General features: G+C 38.5%; 2 protein-coding genes across 2 annotated transcripts in view; both read right to left on the bottom strand.

Annotated features, from left to right (window-relative positions):
• Positions 1 to 469: 469 nt before the first annotated feature.
• CMTM7 (CKLF like MARVEL transmembrane domain containing 7) lies at positions 470 to 14,370 on the bottom strand. Its single transcript, XM_032235850.1, has 6 exons — positions 14,323 to 14,370; positions 11,504 to 11,818; positions 8,947 to 9,120; positions 4,390 to 4,488; positions 2,223 to 2,304; positions 470 to 823 (listed from the first exon to the last, which is right to left on the bottom strand). Exons 1-6 carry the CDS (start codon positions 14,368 to 14,370, stop codon positions 810 to 812), a joined length of 732 nt encoding a protein of 243 aa, XP_032091741.1. The 3' UTR covers positions 470 to 809.
• CMTM8 (CKLF like MARVEL transmembrane domain containing 8) overlaps positions 11,806 to 20,663 on the bottom strand; it is a 33,459-nt gene continuing 24,601 nt past the window's right edge. Inside the window, exons 3-4 of the mRNA XM_032237079.1 lie at positions 18,185 to 18,301; positions 11,806 to 16,554 (exon numbers count right to left, since the gene is read on the bottom strand). Coding sequence (XP_032092970.1) covers positions 16,471 to 16,554; positions 18,185 to 18,301 — 201 coding nt within the window. The 3' untranslated portion in view covers positions 11,806 to 16,470. The remainder of the gene's footprint in view (positions 16,555 to 18,184; positions 18,302 to 20,663) is intronic.

Raw genomic sequence — 20,663 nt, 5'->3', positions numbered from 1 at the left:
ACAGCAAAATGCAGTGGATTTTTAGTAAACATTCTTCATTCTTAATGGATCTTATATTGATAGGTATACAGTTATAATATATAAAAAATATAATAAAAATACATGGCAAGAGAAATAAAAACTAAGCAAAAGAAATCAAAAGAATATAAAATTTAAACTCTATCATTGAACAAATCCATTTAAAATTTTGTCCCCCAAAAGAAATTCATACTAATTAAAGGGAGCACAATCCAAAAATTGGGGTGGAACCATCTTAAACCATCCTATTAAGGCAGCCTCATATTCACACAGGTTAAATGAGATGCCTATTTTAAGAGCTAGAACCCGAAGGTAGGAAATGCAGAGAGGTAAGAAGGTGATTTCTGAGATGCAATGGTTGTTGGTTCATGATAAATGTTTCCAATTTTTGCCTGTCGTAGCTGGGTTGATGCAGAATATATTTTCCATTTTAATGGAATTTTAATTTGGATTCTCCTTAGTGGTCTAGGTCATAAAGATTGGTCTTCAATCTATGAAGTATTGGCAGCTGGAATTAAAAGAGGATAATTTCTCTTTGTTTAAAATACGGACTCTTTCCTTCCCAAAGGATCTTTTACTGCAGCTATTCTTCTCTCCCAGGATCCAAAAATTTGACCGGATGAAACAGACTGCTGTACAGTAGCCACAGAAGTAGCTCAAAAGTGCCACAAGATGGCACTCTAGGCCCAGTAAGAATGCTTTTCACAGTCATCTCAGTACACCATTCCATCTTGCATGTTTTTCTAAGCTCTTCCCTCAAGAGGTGTGCACATTTTGAAGTAGCAAAAGATTTACACGGTAGCATCTAAAAAATAGGAGAGAAGAGAAAAGACTAAAATCAACTTACTGCAATTTTAATGGTCTCATTAAATTTAAGTTTGCAAAATATCTCAAATAGCAAAACTTTAGAGTAGCACAGAGTGCCTTCCATCAAATCCGGGGTGGGGGGCAAAATAATCAGCCAAATATGATTGTTGCCTGCATTAAAATATGGAGAGTGATGAGCCCATAAACACATGAAAGAAATCTGCTGTATCTTAAGTATTTACCAATATTTAACTAGAAAAGCATATTGGTGCCTTTTCTCTATTATTACGAGAAGTAATCTTAAAGTTCTCAATGCTTTGAAAAAATCAAGATTACCCAGTAAATTGTAAATTAATTTTTAAATAAATATTTTAGACTACTTGTCCTGGCTCATAGCAACTGACAAATAAACATACTTTAATTGATAAAATAAAATAATCACTTATTGAAATATTGCAAATAATAAAAATCAACTGCCTATACAGTATGTGAGATGGGAAATTTGGGATAGGAGTTTATCTTGATCAGTCAAGAAAATCTTAAACTAAAGGAGATCAGTGAAGAAACTGCAAATGTTTTGAACAACCAACAAATGAAGTATAAATTACTTGGCAATAGGGCTACTTCTTGAATTCTTCAGCCATCAAACATGGAATGCCTATTTTAGTCTTGTTTCATAAATTTTGTATATACAAGTAAGCTGCAGAATTCTGCACAGAGCAGAAGGAAATAAGAACAAATTTCTTAGGACCAGAGCAATTTGCAATGTCACTGCCAGACTATAGTATAACCAAGAAAGAAAACTCTAATTTCTGCTATTCTCTACGCAAGCCAAATCAGCAATGACAATATGTATAAAATTCCCAAAGTATTTCTTCCTTCATTGAATATTATTTCAAGAGCAAAACTGGAATAATGATTAGGACCCAAGACAGAATTTAAGAAGCCCAGATTCATATCACACATAATCAAGATGGAAGGGATTGGTTGGCTGTAAATACATAATAAAAAATTCAGATCTGAATATGACTTCATCACACAGTTGGACACAAGATTCTTCCTACAACTGTAGTGAGGAAAAAGGATGTCATTGTCTTTTTGATCAATATTTCCCATTAGATTGTTTTAGGGATAAAATTGTTTTAGGGAAAATACTGTGCATGTTGCTCTAAGCTGCTTGAGTGAAGAATAGGTCCCTTTCATTTGCTCTCTATCTAAGACAAATAAGTGGAACAGATCACTATCAATTCCCCATCATTCCCCAGATTAAATAATAAACATAAATAGATTATAGAGTCTGAAAAAATAACATAATGGATTTGTCTATGGACTAAATAGTGCAAGGAAAAAGGAAAAACATAGAGCTGATTGGTCAAACTGATGAATTAGGATCTTACCTGCTGACTGAGTGTTACAAGAGATTTTGTAAGAGAGCGATATACTTAGGAGGCACATAAATGTAGCTAAGAATCCGAAGATCTATTTTTTTAAAAAAAATATTTAAAAAAAGTATCAGCAAAGCAGCCATACGTAAAATATTTTACATTAAATTTCCATAGATTCTAAATAATATTAAACAGCCTTTAACATTTCAAAGAATGTATCAATTGTGTCCAGAGGTTAGTAATAAACACGGAAATAGACATTTACTTCAAGTACTGTCAAATGCATACATTTTTGTCCTCCCACTCTCTATTATTCCAACCAGCAGAAATCTGCTTGCAAATTACTATTTGCAATTTGTAACAAATGATTTTAGATAGAGTAGTAATTGGAAAGAGTGAGCTTTGTCCACTATCACCTTTCCAAGAAAGATTTTCTTTTTTCTTCCATGTAAACCATGGCAGAATGCATTTTCAGTATAATTGTAATGAAAATACAGTGATCGAAAGGGATGGGAAAAGACATTTCTTTCTCTTAATCTGTTTCTATTATCTGTGATGAGATTGAGAAATTGAGGGTATGAGAACCCTGCAACTAGAGCAAAAAGTTGTAAATTATCCTCTGAAGTCTGGGTCTGTCTCTTTGCAGACCCAAACCAGAGTGTTATAGAGGTGCAGATGACAGACTCAATAATTCCTCTGTAGAACTGAATCAGCACTCCTTGGGCAAAAGCTTTCTGAGCTGGCACAGAAAGAACATTCTTTGTTGTGCTTTTTTGATGACATTTTTGATGTTAGGTGTTCCATTTTAGGTCTTGAGATATGGTAGAACCTAGAAATTTGAAGGTGTCTACTGTTCATATTGTGTTGTCTGGTATTGTGAGTGGTGGTAGTATGGGAGATTTCTTCTAAAGCCTACCACCATTTCTACGGTTTTGAGTGTGTTCAGTTCCAGATTGTTTCAGTCGCACCACCAGGCTAGTTGTTCAACCTCCCATCTGTATGTGGATTCATCATTGTCTCGAATGAGATCAATCACTGTTGTATCATCTGCGAACTTCAGTAGTTTAACAGATGGATTGTTTGAGATGTAGTGATGTGATTCTGCTTAGCTTCACCTGCTGCTTCCTGTCTGTGAGGAAGGTTATGATCCACTTACAAGTGTGTTCAGGTATCCCTAGCTGGTTTAGCTTAGTTAGAAGAATGTCTGGAATGATGGTATTGAATGCTGAACTAAAATCTACAAAGAGGACCCTTGCGTAGGTCTTTGGAGATTGAAGATGTTGTAGGATGTAGTGCAGAGCCATATTAACAGCATCATCTGTCAATCTATTTGCTTGGTATGCAAATTGCAGGGGGTTTAACAGTGGATCCATGATGGTTTTCAAGTGAGACAGCACTAGCCTTTCAAAGGTTTTCATAACCACAGATGTTAGAGTAACTGTTCTGTAGTCATTCAGCTCCTTGACAGTGGGCTTCTTCGGCAGTGGGATTTGAAGCAAGAAAGAACATAGCACATCTTTAGTGATTTATTGAAGATTCAGGTGAAGATGGGGGCCAATTGGTCAGCACAGACTTTTAAGCAAAAAGGAGTTATCTTGTCTAGGCCTAGAGCTTTTCCTGGCTTTTGTCTATGAAATTGGTCTATATTGGTCACTGATTTTTTTAAAAATGTCAGAAATGTTTATTTGTACATTTTGAGTTTATTATTCTTTATTTAACAGATGCAAATAAATGTGTGTGATGGGAATTTTTTTCTATTGCACAATTCTTTACACAAATAGTTGCCCAATAACTGTGCACCCATTAATATTCTCCTAAGAAAGCCAAAACCTCACTTTTATTTTGTTAAATATTCAGGTTTGAGGTTTTTAACATTTTGGATTGACTGAGAGCATTGTAGTTATTTAATAATAAAATTAATCCTCAAAAATACAACTTACCTAATAATTGTGTGCAGAGTGTAGATTTTGATAATGGAGGATTAGAGCAATAGTGGGAAAAAACAATGTTAAATATCTTTGCCAGTATTTTTTAAGATCAAACACACCCAATCCACAATCAATATGTTTATATGGACTCTCCTTTCTTTAAGTGTGTTTATTATGGGGAAAAACTTGACATATATTTTAAGATCTGATAAAGTTGCTTATATATAACAAAAAATGGCAAACAGCCTTACCGCTCCAGCTACCAGGCCTGCTAAATTGGAGCTTTTTGCAACTGCCACAATGGATGCAATAAGAAGCAGAATAGTACCTATTAGGTAATGAAGAAACTCCTAAAATGAAACAAAGACAATATAGTTTAGAAGAAAAGCTACCAAAATTCTGTACTTTACATCAGAGGCTTATCAAAGGAACATTTCAGTGTGATTGAAGCCCCAGGTGTAGCTAATGACTTTATGTAACAGAATAAGAAAGCTGGAAGGGACCTTGGAGATCTTCTCGTTCAACCCCCTGCTCAAGCAGGAGACCCTATACCAGGAGTGAAACTCGATTTCATTGAGGGCCGCATCAGGGCTGTTTGACCTCTGGGGGTCAGGGTGGGCGTGATCAGGGTGGGCGTGGCCAGCTCAACATCACTTGTCAGGGGCGCCTGGGGTGGCCTGAGTGCTGCCAGTGAAAACAGGCTCCCGAGTTCCCTTTTTGGCTGCCACAGCCTCCTGCAACCCTCTGCCAGTGAAAACTAAGCTCAGGAGGGCAGTGCACAGCCCTCCCGAATTCCTTTTATACTGGCAGAGGGTTGCAGGAGGCTGTAGCAGCTGAAAATGGAGCTCAGGAGCCTGTTTTTGCTGGCAGAAGCTCCACAGGCTAGTTCTTTACTGTTTCCAGGGTGGCCCTGTAGGCCAGATCTAAGTATCCCACAGGCCAGATCCAGCCCTCGGGCCTTGAGTTTGACACCCCTGCCTAAACCATTTCAAATAGATGGTTGTCCAATCTGTTCTTAAAAACCTTGATTTTGGAGCACCCATATCTTCTGGAGGCAAATAATTCCACTGATTAATTGTTCTCATTATCAGGAAATTTCTCCCTAGTTCTAGGTTGGTTCTTTCCTTGATTAGTTTCCATCCATTGTTTCTTGTCTTGCCTCCTGGTGCTTTGTAAAATAGATTGACCCATCATCTTTGTGGCAGCGCCTTAGGTGTTGGAACACTGCTGTTATATTACTCTTAATGTTTCTTTTCATTAAACTAGACATACCCAATTACTGCAATCATTCTCCATCTGATCCTCTGTACTCTCAGTGCAACCACCTGTCAATTAGACTCTTGTCCTCCTGGTTGGTGAAAGCATGCAGGACGGTGAACAGCAGATGGGTTCATGCAGTGCAAATTCCTCACTGCAAGAACAAACATTCCCAGGACATTTTAGATGCCCTGGTTTTTCCCTTCCTTTAAAAAAACCTTCAGTTGAACTCATCTGCTTGAATAATTTTTATTTCCCATATTCTTTTTTGGGGGGAAGGTGGTGGAAAAGGTGGTTGCTTGACATCACTGGGGGGTCCTGGATGAAACAAATTTCCTGGACTCCCTTCAGTCAGGCTTGGCTCTGACACAGAGACAGTTTTGGCCACAGTCATGGACAATCTCTGGCGGGGGTGGGATGGGAGTATTGCAACCATTCTTGCTTTACTTGAACTCTTAAGTGGCATTTGATATCGACCATGATATTCTTTTGGGACAGCCACATGAGCTGGGGCTGGGTAGTACTTTTGTGCTGGCTCAACTCCTTTCTCCAAGGTTAGTCCCAATTGATGTAGGTAGGATTGAGAAATCCAGCACCCAACTGCTCACTTGCTGTGCCCCGAAGGTTCAGTACTCTCTCCTCTCCTGTTTAACATCTACACATGAAGCTATTGGATGATATCATCTGTCACCATGGGCTGAGATAGCATCTACATGCTGATGATACCCAGCTCTCCATCTCTACACCTGGTGACTCGGATTATGCTGTTCCTGCCCCTCTCATAGTGCCTGAAGTGACCTTCAGGATCCATGTTTTTGTCATCCTTAGTTCTGGACGGGGTTGCACTATCTATTCAGACTCAGTTTACAACTTAGGGGTCCTCCAGGATTTACATTTCCTGCTCAAAGAACAGGTAGTAAGCCTGTCTAAGAGACCTTTTGTACAGCTCCAGTTTGTGCACCAGTTGCAAACTTTCCTGGATCATGAATCCCTGTGCTCAGTTATTCAAATCCTAGTCATCTCTCAGCCTGACTACTGCAATGCACTCTACATGGTGCTACCCTTTAAATCTATTTGGAAGCTTTAGTTGGTGCAAAATGGGGCAACAAGACCAGTTTTTAGGAATCCTAAGATGATCCATATTATACCTCTGCTCCCCAAACTACATTGGCTAATTGTCTGCTTCTGAGTACTGTTCAAGGTATTGATTATCCTTAATGGCATAGATCCAGACTCCCTGATGAACTGTCTCATCCAACTAAGGCAAGCCTGTTCTACTTATGCTGGCAGAGACAGTCTATTTTGGATACTGTTGATCAAAGAACTTTGACTATCAGAATCCAGAAGGGCAGACACTGCAGCATCTCTGCTGCAGTGCTCACCCTTTGGAAACCCACCTCTCTAAGGCAGTGTTTCTCAACCTTGGCAACTTGAAGATGTCTGGACCTCAACTCCCAGAATTCCCCAGCCAGTGTTCGCTGGCTGGGGAATTCTGGGAGTTGAAGTCCAGACATCTTCAAGTTGCCAAGGTTGAGAAACACTGCTCTAAGGTAATATCTGACCCATCCTCTATTCTTCTGCAGGAGCCTGAAGATCTGGCTCTGCTAATTATCCAAGGAATCAAATGGGGGAGTTCTGTGCTGGAGCTTGCTGCTGGATTAGTGGCAAATTCTGCCTCCCCCTCTTGCTCTCCGCCCATTCATCTCTTTATTATCATATTGATGTATTCACATTTTATTGTTCAGTATTTATTCATTTTCCTCTAGATAACCTTTCCTGAATGAAAGACAGAAGGGAAAAATACCATTCTAATAAAATGGATATGGTTGTTACTCCACTGTCTTGTTTAAAATGATTATGGAAGCACGTATCAATTTTCTCTCTTTGGACAGTTTCTATTGATCGTTTGCCAATGACTGCTCTATGAGATCACCAGACAACCCATGACCCCTTTGTTCATCTTTGCAGAGATATTTCCTTACCAGATTTTTCAATGACTTCAAAAATGGCATGGCTTCTAATGTACTGTAAAAGTTTTTTTTTTTAAAGATTCAAGGAAATATTCGGAAATTTATTGGTTAATTGTTCTCACTGTCAGATTTCTCCTTAATTCCAAGTTGCTTCTCTCGTTGATTAGTTTCCATCCATTGTTTGTTGTCTTGCCTTTTGGTGCTTTGGAAAATATGTTGATCCCCTCTTCTTTCTGAAGAAGATGCCAGGATTCCCTGTCATTCACTGTCTCCCAAAGTTTGCCCAAACCCACGCTCATTGCTTCATTGACACTCTCTAACCACCTTGGAAATAGTCCATGTTGAACTGTATAGCAAACAACAGGAGCTGATGAGAAGAAATGTTTTATGGGCTTTTATATTATATCATAAACTGTTTTATGATACTGTTATGTTGTAAAATGTTCTACAAAATTTGCCAAATTTCAATTCCACAGGAGTCATGAATTCCAGATTTTGGAGGCATTCTGTAATTACGCAATTAGTTCAGAATGTTTCACCTAAAGGTATGGATATGAGAGTTTTAGTAGTATATAAATGAAAAGTTATGTATTCAGCATGGTAGACCTTTCTGAAAATATGAAGTTGCCTTATACTTGTTGTACCTGACTTAGCTTTGCCTATTGACAGTGATGGAGTAGAATGGTATTTTTATAAGAAGATAGGCATTCACTTTCAGACAAGTAGGATATTCCTCCCATATCAGTTAAGACACCAGCCTCCTCAACAATTCACACAGGAGCCATGCATAAGAAACTTTCAGCTATGTAAGTTTATGCTTTAGGAACCTTGAAAATAAATGGAATGGTTGGGGGGAGAGAAGTGGAACAATCCAGGTGTTGAGATTTCTCTCCTATCCTCTTTCAGTAGATCTTGGATAAGATACTCTGGAAGAATCTTGCTTTCCCTGAGGGTGGCTGGCTAAGTACTTAACCTCATTCTTTAATAGTCATAGTCAGATGCCTTTCAAGTTTTTCAATCTAGAGATGTCTGGGGGTAAGGCTGGGATATTCTATATGCTGTAAGTAAGATACAGTGCCTCTTTATTTGATGAGTACGTTTCTTGTCACTGGTAGGTGGGCTTGTTTGCCTAATGGATGCTATATAGAGGTAGCAGTAGAAAAAAATAAACTAAAATGAGGAAATACGGGGACCATTACACATCTAAGCAATTATGGTGAATAATCTGCAAGAATGATAACTAAATCAGAGCAAATTATGAGTAGTAAAGTGTATACATCTATTCCCAATACCTTGCTAAAAATTCAGGTTGCAGAAGTGTTTAACCAAATCCTCCCAAACAGATTGATTAAAAATTGGTCATTTTAACTTTATAAGGGAAAGAAGACATTCAGTAGTTCTTGTTTCTCTGTTAATATTTTCTTAAGATCTAGAAAACCATGTATCATCAGAAACTGCAGTTCTAAATAATAAGTAAATGGAATAAAAATGCTACATAGGAATTGATGATGTGCAGTTACAAGTCTAACAAAACCATTTAAGTAGTAATCTTTCTGGAAGTTGACAAAGATAGGAACTTACCGCAAGTGGCCAGCTGATGCAAATCAACTTTTGATAGGCTCTAAAGATGTAGATAATGTAAAAGATGAAGATCATAATTAAGTCATATATGCAGACAAATTCAAAGTAGCTGTATGCATTGTGATCTGTCCACTGTGAAGATCTGACACAAATGAATCCAACCAGCAACAATAACTGTAAGACAAATAGCAGAACAAAACAAAACATTTCTGTGAAGAATGCATGAAAGACTACATTACAAGAATAATAAAATGTTCAGAGTTAACAATTTTGAAAAGAAAGACTTCTAGTCGTCAGCATGGGACTTATGGCTGTGTCCCAGGGGTCATGTGATCCTCTTTTGGGATCTTCTCACAAGCAATGTCAATGGGGAGGCCAGATTCACTTGTGACCCGTCAAAACCGCAGTCCACTAAAGCGCGCCCGATTAAAGCGCATACCTGACGTCATCAGCAGCGCGACAAATAAAATTAAAAATAAATTAAATTAAAATTAAAATAAAATTAAAGCAAGCCGATTCACATAAAGGTAAGAGTTAGGTTTAGGTTTAGGTTAAGGGTTAGGGTTAGGTTTAGGGTTACGTTAAGCGTTAGGGTTAGGTTTAGGTTAAGGGTTAGCGTTAGGTTAAGGGTTAGGTTTAGGTTAAGGGTTAGGCTTAGGGTTAGGTTTGGGGGGGTTAGGATAAGGTTTTCGCGTTAATTTTAAATTTACCGCTCACAGCGTGCTGTTTTCGTTGCGCTGTGATGACGTCACGTACGCGCTTTCATCGAGCGCGCTTTAGTCCACCGCGGTTTTGTGGTGGAACCGATTCACTTAATAATTGTCTTACTAACTTATTAACTGCAGTGATTTACTTAACAACAGTGACAAGAAAGGTCGTAAAATCAACAAGACTCACTTAACAAATGTTTCAGTTAACAACAGAAATTGGACTATCTGTACATATTTTAGGGATTCCCTGAAAAGCAAAAAGTATAGTTTGCGTATCTCTTGTCTGATATAAACTCATCCTTACTTTAACGTCTGTTCCCCTTACACTCTATCGTCCATTCATTTTGTTGACAGATTAATCCATTGTCTACTACAGTATTTCTTCAAGTAGGATTTCTTTCTTAAATGTTTAATCAATTAAAAAATAGATTAAACTCTAGGCTGAGTTCTGTATCACAAAATAGTAGGAAACTGACATCAATTTTCAGCAGTCGTGAACAGAAGAGATTATCTGGCTTGCAGTGAAGAGGCACATGTGGCCCTGGAGTTTCCTGCCTGCCCCAGATTTAAATTATAGTGTGATTTATTTGGTTCTGCTTGAAATATTGCATAAATTTATTCAATAAACCATAATTAAACAGTCCATATATGTATGAGCCATTTATGTATGAACAATTTATGAACAACATATGAACTATTCAGTGTCTAGATCTAGAATAATTTTCTCTAATTTCTCCATATTTCTATTATTCCAAAGACTGCCATGCTGGCTAGGGAAGACACAATTCATAGTCCAACATTCCAGAATACACTGGAGAAATGGGTTCAAGGCCAGTGGTTAATACTGGTTAACCACTGGGTGTGCAGGTCCAGTCTTTTCCCAGAGAGAAGTGGGAACAGCCTCTGCTGCAGCATGAAAGTATTTAACAGGCCCCTTTCTCCAAGCAAGTGAATGAAGTGTTAATGAAAGGCTCTTTTTATGAAAGATCCACAGTAGTAAATAAGAATAATCAAGCAGAGATGGCTGAACACCTGTTGAAACAGTCCCTATTCTGAAATTTGTGTGGTTAGTTACCTGTCCAAAATTGTTTGCATTTCTAATTCAAGCCTAGAGATTATATTTTCAACTCCTGAAAGACAAGTCTTTAAATGTAGTTCTCAAGTTGAATTGGTCAACTAAATAAATGTATGCAGGCTACAAAGAATAACTGAGATTACTTATTCAAAGGACTGCAATAATAGAGAGAGTACTAATGAACTGGGATATTCTGCCTCGCAGTGCTGCGATTTCTTTTAGTTTTTTATTCAAAGTCTCAATTAGCTTTGTTTTAAAATTTTTATGCGGCCCTCTTCTCAAGCGTATAAACTAAATCAGGCACACTGTTCTGGGCAGCCTAGAGAGACTCAACTCTGTTAATCTATTAAAACAGAACTTGACTCTGCCCACAACCTGCAGGAAACGGCACCACTGTTCCCCTCAGAAGAGTCGGAAAGGCGCGCCGGCTGCAAGGGATCGTTTCCAGATCGCCCAACCGGGGCGCTCTCTCGGAGCCGCTCTTCGCCTCAGTTTCCCTCCTTGTCGTCAATCAATTCCTGGCGGGAACTGGGTAGGTAACACGTGCAGGGCGTTGGCCACTCCGATGAACGCAGCCTGCAGCGCCAGCTGTTGTTGGCTGGGCGGTGCAAAATCTTGCTGCCTTTCCTAGGAAACACCCGACAGGCAAACAAATCCTAGCAAAACTTGAAATGGTCAGAAAGCGCAGTTACTCCCGCAGTTTGGCGAAACATTCGTTCCCTCCACCCACCCCCCCGCTTCCCTGGGACTCCCTGTCCCTTCTGATCCTTACCATTTGGGCCACTTTCAGCATGGCAGAGCAAGAGCCCGCGTAGCCTCTGTCGAGTAGTCCGGAGTCTGGCCCGTAGGAAACTGGCGGCGGAGCAGAAGAGCTGCGAGTGCCCCCACTGCTGGCATCGGTACGGATGACCCGCATGCCGTGATATATCCAACACCTTCCAGAACGAACGGGTTCAATTTCTCCCCCCTCCCCCCAAAAAACCCTATTGCGACACTTAACACCAGAGGCGGGACAGTGCGGGGCGGGGCCCAGCAGTTCTCTGGCTAGGATGCCTCTTGTACAGTTAAGAGCCGGCCAAGCGCCCCACTAAAGCCATGGGAGTAAAGTGGTAGGGGGGAGATACTGGTTTTGGGGAAGGGAATCATGTCGGGGAGCGGGCTTCTGGAGCGCTTAACCCAGTGCTGCGTCGGTGCTCGACGCGCGAAGAGGGAGAGAAGGTAAAACAGGAAGGAGGTGGCAGATGGAAGAAAAGGACTCCCTCCTCTCTCTGCACACATATATGATAAACAGGAAGTCTATTAAATTGGTGGCGAGGGAAGAAGTGGTGAAATGCTTCGGAGCTGCTGCTGCGAAAGTTTTTCGAAAGAGGATGGGTAATTATTTTGCAAAATGGTCGTCTTAGAGTATAATGGGGAAAATAAAAACAAGAGCTACATCATTAGGCAAATAAGATATTAAAAGGTATTTTTAGAATTCGTCATGATCATAGAAAGCAAAACAATGGAAGAGCAAAAGAAACAGCTGGTTAGAGTTGCAAGTTTTTATAGGCATTCTGCAAGTTTAAGACTGATTAGAGTATCTTTAAGCCTGTTGAGACAAATAAACCAGAATAGCTCATATAAAAGTTAATCATAATGCAAATGTTAAAAGGGAACTTTCTCCTAAATACCTTATAGAAGTTCTTAATATAAGTACAAATAGAAATCAAAAGCAAAGAAATCTAGAAGTGACTTCAAACAGTACACTTTATTTTAAAAGAAAAGTCAGTATAAATTAAAAGAGTAGATTTATTATATAATTAGGACCCGATGTTGAAGCAGATCCTTGGCCTGATCCCATAGACTGTGAATTAGACCTTATCCAGCTCTGGATTTTCCAGTTATAAAGAACATAATGGCAGCAAACTCTGGGAATAGCAGTCATACTTTTGGAAGTGGCTAGTCTGCAGAAAGGTAGGGCAATGAACATGTATGGTCAACTGCATGGATTATTTATTTATTAAATTTATTCACCCACCCATTTTACTGTCACAGGACTCCATATCCAATGGCAATGCTCTCTTACTGAGATTCACCACATTGTATTGGCATCTGAAAGAAGCTTCAGAATGCCAACATAGCTAAAACTAAAAGTGAGAATTCAGGAAATGAATTTCTCAAGGTGTCCCAAAATTATAGAGCCTTACCCCAACTATAAGGATTAAATAAAAGAATTGCTAACTGGTAATTAACTCTGATTTGAGAGCATTCTGCATGACATAAAGACTGATAATCAAGCTTGACTACTGGTGACTTTATGGACACACCAATGCAGTTTTCTCAGAAATACCATATATATTCTGTAAAATTTGCCACAATCACCTTCCAAAGTATTTTTCAATTTCCCATAGCCAGAAACCTTGGCATTCTCTGACAGTCTCGTGTTCTATTATCTAATAATCAGAAATATCTTGGTTGGATTCTCTATTCAGACATAGTTAGCTAGATACTATGATCTGTTGACTATAACTCATATGAGCTTACTTTAGCCTAAATGATTTTGCTACTTGTAGACAATTTAATGTAATTAATTTCACATATATTTTAATCCAATTGTTCCTTCAAGTTGCTTAGAGATAATATATGTGATGCACTCTGCATTTTTATATATAAAAATGTCAATGGCTGGGTTAAATTGAAGAATCTGACTAATCCAGCTTCAGGCTAAATTGTAAAGTATTTAATTGTATATTGTCATAATTGTCACACTAACACTGAAATTCTTAGGGGAAAAATAGGGAAGAAATTCCAAATTCATGGGATTCTGAATTTGTTTGAAGATGACAAAACCAATGAGAAAATTGGTTAGTTTCTTTTTACACTAGGTTTTCAGATGGTACTGCATTAGTCCTTCATTTTAAAAATTATGATGCTTTAGTGAGGTTATCCAATTATTCTACTACTTTAATGTTCATAAAATTAAAGAACATTTCCATTATAAAAAACTTAACCACAGGTATGGTAAAGTTTATATAGGTTATAAATTAAGTATCCCACAAAATACTCAATGTAGTATTCTGGGGTAAGTCCTGGTTGTGAAACTGGCCCTACTTAAAAAATATAGCCTGTTGATCTTAAACTGTGAGAATTAAATTTTTCATGTACATCATAGACTTTATGTAATCTGGATGAACTGGCCTGCTGGCTATTTGAGACATGAAGTCAGGTTAATCAGAGATCTATAGAACTCTGGATACAACAGGAATCAACAGCTACAGCTTGCCGAAATGAAAACTTCTCATCCAATTTCAGACATCCAGAAAGGATTTGTTAAAGATTCACCCATGAGAGGTATACTGGACATCAACAATGGGATAGCATGATGTTCCCCAACCTATGGATAGTTTTTATTGCATTTTCAGGAGCAAGTAAAATCTACCCAATGCAAAATTAAAGCACATTGTAGGAATTTGTTTTTGTAATATGCAATTATGGATTGATTACCTCTATGTGTTTGTGTGTATGTGCTTGTGTTGTGCTATTCACCAATCAAAAGATTGACAAGATTTTTCTATTTTTAAAGATTTTTTAATTGACTACTTTTTATTTTACTTGTAACATGAGGGGGGTAAACATATAATGCTTCTTTCCTCTTGCCATTTACCCCACATCAATAACCCTGTGACATGGGTTGGGATGAGGGAGATTAACTGACCCAAAATCACCCAGCTGGTTTTCATGCATAAACTGGGATTAGAACTCAGTCTCCTGGTTTCCAGCGGAACTCCTTAATCATTACACTAAACTGGCAAATTATAAGCATTCTATATTAAATAAATATGCCAGAAATATGTAAGAAAAGTGACCATTTTGTGCTTAATATGGATGAGTACATCATTATTTTTTTTGAAAACTGTTATTGCTGAAAGCAAACACTCATATTCAAAACTTTCTCTAAGATTATAATTTTTTTGTTCCCCCTTCCCCTAGTCATAGCTTCTGTTGCAGTAACTTTGGAATATTAATGCTGACTTTTGACAATGTTAAGTGGTCAAATTGTGTTCCACTGATGTGGAATTGTGTTTGTTCAGTTCCTCAGAGAATGTATATATTTGTTTCTCTATCTTAAGATGATTGCATGTAAAAAGCTCCAAGAACCTAAGCCTATATATATAAGATTTCTGCTTTTAAGGGAAGGTAGTTCAGCAGCAAATAATTTTTATACAACATGGTAAAGAACCTTGGGAAGTGGGGATGCACAATGACATTTTAAAACTTTTTACACTATTCATGTTTTTGTTCATATCAAAACTTCCCCACACAAGTTCAATTTACACGTTTTTCCATAACAGTAACCCTAAGAGATGAACCAAAATCAGCTAGGGTTGGTAGTGGTTGATTCCTGATCTTCCAGGCATTTTAAAATCACTGCACTACATAGGTGGATCTCAAAATGGAGCCATCTTTTCACTAATGTTGTAACCAATATTAAATCTAAAGTATAGAGTTCTGATTAAAGAAACCACAAATTATAGTGGTTTATTAATTTTTTCACTGATATTTCTCAGCAACTAGTTTTCCGAGGAATGCCCAGCAGCACCTGGGCTAATGGGCACCTCAGTCCTTTTTGAATTTGTTTCATTCCTTATACAGTGGTTTAAGGTCTTCATCTTCACATCCTTCAGGACTATTCCAGAGTTAAGCTCTATGCTCTTTGGAACAGTGTCTCCTATTTATCAGCCCCAAATCTTATACCATTCAGAGTCATAAAATAATAACTCTTCAGTTCTAGCATTGTAGGAAACAGAAAAATTATTACCTGCTTTTTCAGTATTGAATCATGTACCACATTCTTATCATTTAAGAAAAATGATTAAAAAAATTTTTAAATGAAATTATTCATGTCCCTGATCATTTTAATTCTTTTTTTCTGTATCTTTTCCAGATCTAAAGTGAGGTCCAGTTATTAGAATGGACAGTATTTTAAGAGCAATCATACTACAGACTTTTGCAAGATTATTATAGTAATGCATTTTTATTCAGTTGCTTCCCTAAGTGTATGTACCCAAATGAATTATTAACCATTCCCATCTATAACTGTAATAGATCTACAGCCTTGAAAGGATATACACATTTGCAAAAAATAGATGGTTCTACAAAATAATAGATTTTTCTAATAAATAAGTGCATGCTTAAACAAAAACATTTATGAAGAAAACAACTGTGAAGTCCACAGATTTTGTTACAACAACAATATACAAGGAAATAATATGAATTGATACAAAGAGTAACATGTTCTAGTTACAGTATTTTATCTGAGAATACATGCTTTTCATGTTACAAACGTTTTCAGATTTTAAATCAATTCCATCAGATAGTGCCTCTGATTGTACAATGCTCTAACACTATTGACAAGAATCCTGAGATCTGGAGCAGCTTTTAAAGGAGCACAATAGTGTATGGAAGTGCCCCCAGTGCAAACAACATTGAACCGCTTCCATGCTTTCTTCTCTTCCCTCCTATATCATCAATTCTTCCTTCTGCTTCCTGTTTGTGGTAACTGACCTAAGTCACGATTAATTCAAATGACGTAAATAAGAGAACAGTGTGTAGAACCTTTTCTGTCAGGTGAACTATCCTTTCCATAATTTGTAAAAAAAAAAAATTGTTTTTACTTTTGAGTGAAAACCATATTACGTAAATATTTTCATCAAAATTATATACATTTACACACTGCGCTGTTTTATTAGAAGATAATACTTATTGCAAGGTCTGTGATCTCCAAGATAGAAAACTAAAGTAGGTATTTCCACCATAGCAGGAAGCAACAACGAAGGCAAAGAACTACATGGGGGAAAGGGGGAGGGGAGAGAAACAAAATGATTAGGAAACAGTAAAAATCTTCAGTCATTTTTTTTAATATTCAAAATTTTTTATATTCAAAATTTTTTATATTCAAAATATAATAGAGGAGATAGTACAAAAATAAATTTAAAATCACATTGTTTTCATTCCTGGCAGGACACTAAATTATGTGGAAGAAATATTGGACTTTAATATATTCATAATATTAGGATAATCCTTGCAAGAAGCAATTTCATGGTGACATTAGTGAAAACAAGTGACATTTTTTATTGCTGTTAAGTGGAGGATAATTAGTTAAATAATATTGCTTCTTTACTGTTTTGTATGTATTTGACAAGTTTGTTTCCATGGTGCTTTATTCCATAAAAGTGCACCAAAGCGTGGCTTAATAGCACTACAAATGCTGATTTCATTTGCATGGGAAAAGGAAATAAACGTTTATTAAATTGTCTTGTATCTAACATAGATTAGGGAACCAATATTCTCAGCAAATAAATGTCATCTACAGTGTTTATCATTCTTCCATTATACACAGATTCTTAAATTTTACCAAGTGTTTTCCACAACTCTCAGCCATATATTTATAGCATGAAAGGCTAAAACAATGCTTTTTTCTCAAGAAGAAAACAATGGATTTTATTTGCTTTCCAAAGCTGCCTAATTGCCATGTGATTGAAGCATTTTCCAAATGCTAAATTTCATGTATAACTTCAACATAAGAATTTGGCCTTTCTAGGCAGTTTTAGTTTTGGAAGTTACTTTGGGAGAAATAACAATATAAGTAAGAACATTTTCTGCCTTGGAATAAAAGAAAGAAATGAAAGGGAGTTGGAAAACGAAATACATCAATGAGATGACAACATTTTTATTATACTCGAGCATAACTTATTGAAAACAGTAATGACTTGTGCATACATATCTGCCACAGGGACATAATTGTGTAAATCTAACATCTTAATATTTGGCTCCAGGCAAAGATAAGGGGAGGAAAGTAAGATCACACTTGTTTTCTTCCATCATTCTATATCACAATTTGTTGCACAAGCCATAGTGCTTAGTTAATATTCTACCATAAATGATAATATTTGCTGGGCAAGATCAAATCAGCCACTTTATATCTTAGCATATACTTAACCTAGGTTGATAATGCTAAGATTACAAACTCAGGCACGATCCATACTTGAATAGGAGACTAGCTAAAAATCACAGGGCTGTAGGCTGTTTGCTTAAGTGAAGACAATTTTTAAAATGCTTTTGAGTCAGTTTTTGACTCCTGGCAACTGCCTAGACTATTACTGCAGTTTTATTGGCCAGATATTTTGGAAGTGGTTTGCCAGGGCCTCCTTTCTAGGGCCATGAGAATTATTCACCAGTCACTAAGGCCAGAACTATAACTCACTATTTCCTGGTTTCTAACCTGATGCTTTAACACTAAGCTGGCTCTCTATGGAGATAATAAGTAATATTTTAAACAAAAGTTAAGAACAATTTTAAGAATGTCTAATTATTATTAATTATCTTTAATCATCTTATATTTTGGAGGTAAATGAACCAAAGCAAAAACACATTATTCCCTCACTGCTGATATTAAATTTAAATGTGATCTTACCGAAGATGCTGCCCAACTATTGTAATTGTGGTGGTCAAGTTCTTTGGTGACTGCATTTGCCTCTGAAATAGCAGCAATTAAGTACAAGAGAAGGGCACTCCCATTAAAATACAGACCCTACAAGATTTAAGAAAAAAAAAAGATCAGCATTTATCCCCCCCCTGCAAACATCATTCTATGCACAATTGTATCATTTCCTAGTTTCAGACAGTCTGGCTGTATTCTGACCTAGGCTTCCCAAGAGCATGAAGCAAACTCCTGGTCTTGACAAAAAACCTTTTTATTAATTTACTATGAATTCTGCACATTCACATACAGCAAAGTCTTTCAAGGGAGGATTTACAATCACAGACCTTGTCTGGCTTGGAAAGCTGTCACGCCAATATCTGAAAAACTTGGAATCTCAGAGCCAATTAAGCCAATTAAGTGAACTAATTGTCTCCTGCAAACTCCACTCCCCTTTTGTTCCTCTTTTATTTCCTCTGGGAGGAAATGGCTTTACTCCCAAGTTGACCCGTTTTTAAGCTGTTTCCTTCATCTGGCAACTCTGTGCATGCATACATGGTAACAGGCTCCAGCTGTTCATCTGCCTCACTGATATCTGACTCTGAAGGCAGCTGATATCTGGCTTATGGCTCTGGCCCCCTCTCTCAGTGTAGCGGTGGAAGTGATGTGCCAGTGCCTGGAAGCTGTCAGGGCTTGGATGGGAGTGAACAAGCTTGCACTCAATCCTGACAAGACCGAGTGGCTATGGATGTTGCCCCCCCCAAGGACAGTCCAGATATTCCATCTCTAAGCCTGGGGGGTGAAATCTTACACCCCTCAGAGAGGGTCTGCAACTTGGGTGTCCTCCTGGACTCGCAGCTGACATTAGAACATCATTTGTCAGCTGTGACCAGGGGGGCTTTTGCCCAGGTTCGCCTGGTGCACCAGTTGCGGCCCTATCTGGACCGGGAGGCACTTCAAATGGTCACTCACGCCCTCGTCACCTCAAGACGTGACTACTGCAACGTGCTCTACATGGGGCTGCCCCTGAAAAGTGTTCGGAGACTACAACTGGTCCAGAATGCAGCCGCGAGAGCGATATCGGGTATACCCAGATACACCCATGTTACACCTATCCTCCGCGAGCTGCACTGGCTCCCCATTGGTCTCCGAACACGCTTCAAGGTGCTGGTTATCACCTTTAAAGCCCTACATGGCCTAGGACCCAGATAGCTGCGAGATCGTCTTCTGCCACATATCTCCCAACGGCCGATAAGATCTCACAGGATGGGCCTTCTCTGGGTGCCGTCGACCGGACAATGCCATCTGGAGACTTCTCGGGGGAGGGCCTTCTCTGTAGCTGCTCCGACCATATGGAACGATCTACCCCCAGAGATCCGGACCCTTCCCACTCTCGGCCTTCCGAAAGGCTACTAAAACCTGGCTATTCCGGCAGGCCTGGGGCTGTTGACCTCATGAATGAGGTCCAGCTCCGCCTAGATTAAGTGCATGACATGTTTCTTTTTTAATCTGTCTCTCCTCCCTATTTTTAATTTTTATCTTTTTTAGAATTGTATTTTAGAATTGTATTTTGTAAGCCGGACAAAGTCCTTTGGGATTGGGCAGCATATAAATTCATTAAATTTCAATTTCAATTTTGCCTCCAAGACAGAGCCCTCATCAGAGCTTTCCCCAAATTACAGGACTGGCCCATGTTCCTCCCCAACCTCTTCACTGTCCAAATGAGAAAGCCACTGTGGCTAAATATTTGTCTGAACTTGAAGGAACATAATTTCTCAAAGTAGATTTGCTGGTGAGAAAAGCTTCCAACCTACTTATGTAAAAGAAGAGGAAAACCTTTCTCTTACAAAAGATTTACTGTACAAGCTGTACCCTTCCCATTATTGTGTACCAGTGGTAGGTTCCAGATCCCAGTGCAACTGGTATGGTGCAACGGGGCCCAGCGTCTCCCACATACACTGTGCAGTACCTCTGTGATGCCTCTGCAATGCTCCAGCTGCTTGGTAGAATGTCGCGCAGGCGCCATACGCTCTGTACTCATGTGCGGAAGCACTGAAGAGCTCACAGGTAAGAAGCTCAGGTGGGAGAGTGGGCCCTCTGGAGCACCGTACCGGAACAGTACCCGGTGCTCCCAGCAGGCATCGGTATGCCCGTACCAGGACATACCGCCTGCAACCCACCACTGTTGTGTACACAGCTTCATGTGATACCAGGATGTCCTAAGACACTGGTGATTGCAGCGGAACAGTCAAATGGTAACCCTGATATAATTGAGTCAAGAGCTGACTAAGAAAAACAATTAAAGCAAGACTGTCAAACTCTGGGCCAGCAGGCCAATTACAGAGTAATTTAGCAGAAAAGGGAGAGGAAGTCAAGCTTCTTGCAGATATTCTTTTGGTGGCTAATACAAGGGAAAGGTTTATCTCCATTTAACTAATCCCCCCTTGTCAAACTAGTATGCTGATTTAAAAAA

This window comes from Thamnophis elegans, chromosome Z (genome assembly GCF_009769535.1).
Source record: "Thamnophis elegans isolate rThaEle1 chromosome Z, rThaEle1.pri, whole genome shotgun sequence".
NCBI lineage: Eukaryota > Metazoa > Chordata > Lepidosauria > Squamata > Colubridae > Thamnophis > Thamnophis elegans.
The sequence above is the reverse complement of the archived record's forward strand: the minus strand, read 5'-3'. Positions and strand labels throughout refer to the sequence as shown.

Coding starts and splice junctions, on each gene's coding strand:
- CMTM7 (XM_032235850.1), bottom strand. CDS start 14,370: ATGGCAAGAGGAAAGAAGCATTATATGTTTACCCCCCTCATGTTACAA. Junction 9,121..11,503: donor TGCTGAAAGTGGCCCAAATG/GTAAGGATCAGA, acceptor TTTGTCTTACAG/TTATTGTTGCTGGTTGGATT. Junction 2,305..4,389: donor CAGGCCTGGTAGCTGGAGCG/GTAAGGCTGTTT, acceptor TTAAAAAAATAG/ATCTTCGGATTCTTAGCTAC.